Here is a 7,185-nt window from a genome sequence, read left to right as displayed (position 1 = left end):
AAGGAAAAAAACAAGAGAACAAAAACATATATACTGTACACATCCTTTAATACTTCGTTCCTTTCCGCGGCGTTTTTGAGTTGGATTCCCTCCTCTCTGCCTTTAGCTCAGCCTTAGACAACTCTCACCTGATCCAAAAACCCGCCAGTGACTGCAAGCATAGTAGAAATCCGTAAAAAAGGGAAGAAGTGTCGCCTGTTGTTGCTTCTTCTTCTTCTCATCGCCTTCTTCTTTTTCTTGAAGTGCGGAAACTCGCCGATAGGTGGCTCTGCCGACGAACCCACCGCGGCGCCAAGTTTGAATTCGGGGTTGGAGTGGGGGGGCGGGGTTCAAGGGGGGGAGGTGGAATGGGGGGCGGGGTTCAAGGGGGGGAGGTGGAATGGGGGGCGGGTGGGGTTTGGAGTGGGGGCGGGGTTCAAGTTGGGGGTGGAATAGGGGCCGGTGGGATTTGGAGTGGGGAGAGGGGTTCAGGGGGGGTTATTCTTGGGGGGCGGGTGGGGTTTGGGGTGGGGGGCGGGGTTCGGGGGGTTTCTTCTTGGGGGGCGGATGGGGTTTGGGGTGGGGGCGGGGTTGGGGGGGTTCTTCTTGGGGGGCGGGGTTCAAGAGGTTTGTTTGTTTTTCTTGGGGGGGGGGGGTTGGTGGGGAGGTATAGGAACTTGCTTGAACTTGTTTGTGGTGTCAAGTTCATGTTTAGGTTTGGCGTGGGGTGACGCTCATTGAAGGAATCGTTCCTTTAATAGATAAACCCACAATGCAAAGACTAGATTGTGGGTTTTGCTACCATAGTATCAACAGGGAAGAGTGTTTTACCATTCATTTAGGGATGGGTGTTTTTTTACTTTTTCTCTTGTTATATTTGGGGGTCAGATGATAAAGGAAATTTAATGAGGTGGTTAGGGGATGCTGTTGGTCTGTTTTTAAATGGTTGGGAGTATTTTTTCACGGGAAACAAGGGGTGGAAGATGCTGGACGCGCTTGGGATCTGCATAGACGTAGCTAAATGGTCCTCGGTCATTTAACTTTCGTGAAGTTTTTCTTTTATGGCGAAATTAGATGTTCATTTCCACTTTCTAACCGAAACACATATTTTGTTTTTATCTGTGCCAAAATAATAATATCAGTAATAATAAGGATGATGATGATGATGATGATGATGATGATGATGATGATGATGATGATGATGATGATGATGATGATGATGATGATGATGATGATGATGATGATGATGATGATGATGATGATGATGATGATACTGATGATGATAAAGATAAAAATAAATATAAAGATAAATATAAAGATACTGATAAAGATTACAATGGTGGTGATGATGATGATGATGATACTGATAATAATAATAGTAACAACAGTAATAATAAGATTACACAGAAATAGCCCAAGACACGTCAACAGTGACGTCTGTCTAAGAAATGCAAGGTATTCTTGTTAGCAAAATCATTCATTCATTCAAAATTATATACAGTACGTTTTACTTATCTATTTATTTGAATGAATTTCCGATTTTATTTTCATGCCAAGCGCTATCTAGGACCACTGCTTGGGATGTCAAGTTTAAATGGGCGTTTGGAGTGCGACTCATAGGCGAGTTGACGATGCATATTTTTTCAGAGACGGATTGATTTTGTGGTTGAACGAAGATGTTTTATTGTCACTGTGTAGTGGGTTTTGATTGGTTTAGGTGGAATTGGGTTTTGCAAGGTTTAGCCAATTTCGGAGAATCTTTGCTAGTTATGGGAACGAGACTGTTACTTGCCAGATAGGCATAAGAATTTTTTTCCGTGATTTAAGAGCTCGTGATTCAGAAGATATTGGGTACTTAACGTATATCGCAGAGTATTTACGATTGCATTGACGATCCTCTTCCTGGTTTTGGTTAAAAAATACCACAGATAAGGAATAATTTGCCATACTGTTTGTTATATACTTTTATCAGTTTAGGAAAGTGGTTAAAAACATGAATCGTACAAGTCCAAAAGAGGTTGAGAGTCTGCGTTCAAAAATACTTGTAACACTGAAGATTCCCCTAAACAAATACAGGCGGTGCGAGGCTAGTATGAAACAGTATTCACTGTCGGTTATTGATATTTCTGTAAATCATGTAGAATTATCAAAATATAAAGTAACTAATGGGAAAATTCCCGTGGAAATTTCACGAAACGAAAAAAAAAAAAATGTAAGAGGTACTTCTCCCTCCTCTCTCCTTCTTTCACCCTCTTAATTCTACCTCTCACCTCTTCTCTCCCCTTCCCTTTCTCTCTCGCTCTGCCTTTTCCTTTTCCGCTCTCTCACTCTCTCTCTCACTCCCAAATCTTCCTTAAATCCACGCCTCTCTTTCTACTTTAAGCCCAACATCTGTCTCCTTCCTTTTCCCTCCTCTTCCTTCTTAACCTCTCTCACCTCCTTCGCTCCCTTATCCCTTTCCCTTCCCCTCTCCCCCTTTTTATCTGAGCCCCCTCTTTCCCACTTTCCACTTTAAGCCCCCTCCCTTTCCCCCTTCCCATCTCCCTTTGCTCTTTAACCCCCCTCCCCCTCCCTTCCCTCCTTACCTCTTTAAGCCTCCTCTCCTCCCTTTCTTCTTCTCCCCGTTTCTTCTTTCAATCTCTTTTCTTTCCCCCTTCTCCTCCTACCTTCCAAATTTTCCCTTTCTACTCGGATAGTCGTGTAAATAATATATATGTTCATAAAATGACGGTCGAACTAATAATTCAATGCACTCAAGTGATGATTAAGGCGTAACGTGCAATCGAAAGGACGGACGGACGAACCACAAGCAGAATTATTATATTGTAACGTGTGTGTCATATTTTAGCATTTATGTTATCAGTTACACTCCCGACTATGATTTCATGCATAACACGCGAATGAATGAACGAAACCGGCCAGAATTACAATACAGATGACGATTGACAATCTAAGTGTTCCTTAGCCCAGTAATTTTTTTTTTTTTTTCGTTCTCTCCACTGTATTATCGCCTATAATAGATTTTGCAATGGTGAACTCTATATGAAGGCAAGATAAAACAGAGCAATGTGAAGATTCAGATTCATTAAAGGTGTAAGGAAATAATACCCTTAAAAATGCCACCGAACCTCTGTAAGGCTTTCGTGAGAGTAAAAATCTCGATTGAAGGAATTCCCTTGGATAATTCCTCATACTTTGATTTTGAAAGTAGTTAACCGTACCTGGCTGCCTTTTGTCTTGCATAATACTTCTTACAAACGCTCAATTAGATATTTTGTTGTCATCTGAACTTGCTGACATTCTGGAATAAAGCCTGGCGGACTTACAGCAGGCGCCTCAATTTTTCCTTCCCGCAAAGAAGTACATTTGAAATCTGTACAGTAATAGTAAAGTTTTTCATGGTAAGTTGCCAGTACAGGGTTTAAAGTGAAAAGTGCTCGATTTATTGTTTCACACACACACACACACACACACACACACACACACACACACACACACACACACACACACACACACACACACACACACACAACACATACACATACACACACACACACACACACACACACACACACACACACACACACACACACACACACACACACACACACACACACACACACACACACTGTCATTATCATGGATTTGCACATCATATCACGTCACATTATCATGAGATAACACAGCAGTCCCTTGCTTCCCACGAGGCAACGCGCTGCAACCGTTACACATGACGGTCATCACACCAACTGGAGAGGTTCCATAAACCAAGTACGACTTTACATATCGTTTTCCACAATAACGCATCCACAGCATCCCTCCGTACTTCCATTGCTGTCTCCTTCCTCGTAAGCTCCTGTCTTGTGTAAGCATGATTCGGCTAAATGCTGAACTCGCCTTCCAGTCGACATCCATACACCTTCCTGGAACAGAGTTCGGCGCCCGACTGCCGCTTCTTCCCTCGGCCTTGCCTTTTTGGGCATCCAGCCTCAGAACACGTCTCTGCAAGTCATCATCTGCCTGCACCAATCACAACTTACTTTGCAAGTCTTCAAGGCACGTGCGGAGTAGTTTAATAAGATATATGATATATAACATTTAACATATAATATATAATAAATAATATATAACAATATAACATATAATGTACAATATATAACATACATACATATATTCATATACATATACTTATACCGCACACGCACGCATACACACACAGGCACAGGCGCACACACACACACACACACACACACACACACACACACACACACACACACACACACACACACATATATATATATACATACATACATACATACATATACACATACATGTACACATATACATGCATACATACACACACACACACATATACATATATACATATACCTATACACATACATACATGTATGAGAGAGAGAAAAAGAGAGAGATTGTGTGTGTGTGTGTGTGTGAATTATATATATTTATGTATTATATATATGTATATATATATATATATATATATATATATATGCATTTATCTGTTTATAAAAATTATATAGAAAGACACCCATATGAGGCTAGCAGCACTTTTCCTGGAAGAGTAAAAGGATGGCCTTTACTCGGAAACAATAATCCCTACACAACGAGCACACTACCCATCAACGATCACTCTTTTTCATGAATTTTCCTGGGACGAAATATATGCCACTCCGTTAGGAACCTGAATATCACTCTTCTATAAAAAGGAACTCGTTATTCCGGTACACTTCAAATAATATTAGCCTTTTCTTTCTTAAAATGGTAAGAGTGATTACTCCATTCCTTAGTGCTTTTAGTACTTTTAATACTTGATTATTTTCAGCCATACAGTAAAGATGCACTATGTTAGAATCCAGTGGGAATGTCAGGGAAACGTCCATGGTTGTGAGCAGAACCAGGATGTTTGAATAATTATATGATAAGACAAATTAACGAGTTAGGTGTAGCGCTCAACGTTGATCTTAGGTATAAAACAGTCACTCCTCTCATAATCTGTTATTTTGCGCAGGCTTGTTTAGTTCACTACAGCAGCGGTCACACTAGTCTTCTCTGTCCGGGGATCCCTCGATAGCCATGCCGAGTGCCTGTCAGCTACAGACCGGATTGGGTTGGTCACATAATGTACAGTGTCCCTCTGTGGAGAAACATCGTCCCCCTTAAAAGAAAAAAAGAAAAAATATAACCTCGGCAAAGCAAAGTTTCATGTTGATTACATTCATTATAATCATTTTTAACTTTCTGCAATTATGGAATTTGTGGGTGTTTTTCTATAATTGATCTCTGGCTCTCACATTGTCCACCAAGGCGTAAATAATGTTTGAAGTGGGCTCCATGTCTTCAGTACGTCAGAGGGTGTGTGTGTTTGAATTCCTTGATCAAACAAACGTTTGTCTGGATAATCTTTAAAACTTTGGTGAGGCATCGCTATTAGTTGTAATATATATTACTTATTACTACAGTGCAAGATATAATAAGCACCGTTTAGACAATTACATAATAAGCAATAAGGAGGAGGATAGTGATGAGGAAGATGAGGAAGAGGAGGATGGTAATGGTAATCGTAAGGATGATGGTGATGAAACTAATATATATCTGGATAATGAAAGCCTCGGGCACAGAGATACCAGAGCCCTAGGCAACCCACACTCCACCATTTCCTGACAAGGGAAAGGAAAAGGTTCACCTCAACTTCCACCAACGATCGGAAATGAAACGTTCACGAGAGAGATATAATGCCACAGATTTCATTGGTTCTTCATACCTCCAACATGCTAGCGACCCCCAGACTATAGGCTATGAGAGAGAGAGAGAGAGAGAGAGAGAGAGAGAGAGAGAGAGAGAGAGAGAGAGAGAGAGAGAGAGAGAGAGAGAGAGAGAGAGAGAGAGAGAAAGAGATCAGCAATGTGTATAAACTTTATTTACCTAACTGCAATGCAATATTCCAAGAAGACATGGCCTTATAGTATATTCTTACAATGGACACTAGTAAATGTCTTAAGATTATTATTTTCTTTTTTCCTCACGACTACCCGACACCCCTAGGGCCTCGCGCCTCGTTGCTTGGACAAGGACATTAGACAGTAGGTAAGTATATCAGGATCATGAAGAAAAAACGATTCTGGTTTTCCGATTCGACATGTTTATTGAGGAAATGTTATCTCAAAAGGATGAAGTGACGCATGGCACTATCTCGTCTCCCCAAAAGGAGAGTATGCGTAAAAAAATGTAGCTTTCCGCCCACTCGTTACTCCGTCAAGTTTTGGTTTTACGCTGACCTTTTGAACTTTAAGATCACATAAGCTATATCCTTAGTTTTCTGATGAATAGATGTCATTTTTTACGTAAAAGATTGTCTATCATATATTATATAATCTATATATTTGCTGCTTCTCTATCTCTAACGGTAATTATATTAGCTAGATTGCATATAGAGTACTCATATCTTACCTATGGGAGTACAAAACAGGGACAAACCGAGAGTTTGTCTTACCCCTCCCCCTCAAAAAAAAAAAAAAAAAAAAAAAATCACCTGCGCTGTGGCTTTGTGTTAGTGTTAGTCAGCGCAAAATTTTCAGAATGAGAGATAAAAATCTAAATCCTGCGAAAAAAAAACTTGTTACAAACTGGATTAGCCTATTGTTACTACTGAAAACTTTAAAATAAGACTCTTAACAGCTTATATTTTTTCACTCTCTTCTCTCTCTGTTTAAATCTAATTCTCAACACGGTAAAGAAGTATATATGTTGTAATCAGACGAGCCAAGGGATCGAATGTCACTGCTTGAGGAATGTTCTAGATACAACGGCAGAGAATCTTTCCCACATTCGAATCTTATGGCTCTGCTGACAGCCGTTGAGTATTAACAGCAGCTCGTAAGCGAAATGAAAAATAAGAAAGAAGAAGAAAATAAAATAGCAGCTCGTGAACGAAATGAAATGAAAAAGAAGAAATAAGAGGCGAAATGAAAATGAAAAAAAGAGGAGAAGGAAGAAGAAATAGAAGAAGAAGAAGAAGAAGAAGAAGAAGAAAAGAGAAATAGAGGAAGAATTAGAATTAGAAGAAAAAAACTAGGGCATATCCAAAATATAGATAACTGACTTTTCAAACCACCACTTTTGACAACAATGGATCCACAGGCCAAGTCTTTCTGTGGAAGATTCGCTGGGGATTCGGTCGATAAA

General features: G+C 40.1%; 1 protein-coding gene across 1 annotated transcript in view; it reads right to left on the bottom strand.

Annotated features, from left to right (window-relative positions):
* The window catches only part of LOC125041270, a 24,786-nt gene extending 20,934 nt beyond the window's left edge, over positions 1 to 3,852 (bottom strand). Inside the window, exons 1-2 of the mRNA XM_047636107.1 lie at positions 3,641 to 3,852; positions 129 to 268 (exon numbers count right to left, since the gene is read on the bottom strand). Of these exons, the coding sequence (XP_047492063.1) occupies positions 129 to 268; positions 3,641 to 3,852 (352 nt within the window). The remainder of the gene's footprint in view (positions 1 to 128; positions 269 to 3,640) is intronic.
* Positions 3,853 to 7,185: the final 3,333 nt, after the last annotated feature.

The sequence above is a fragment of the Penaeus chinensis genome, chromosome 30 (assembly GCF_019202785.1).
Source record: "Penaeus chinensis breed Huanghai No. 1 chromosome 30, ASM1920278v2, whole genome shotgun sequence".
In the NCBI taxonomy this organism is placed as follows: domain Eukaryota; kingdom Metazoa; phylum Arthropoda; class Malacostraca; order Decapoda; family Penaeidae; genus Penaeus; species Penaeus chinensis.
The sequence above is the reverse complement of the archived record's forward strand: the minus strand, read 5'-3'. Positions and strand labels throughout refer to the sequence as shown.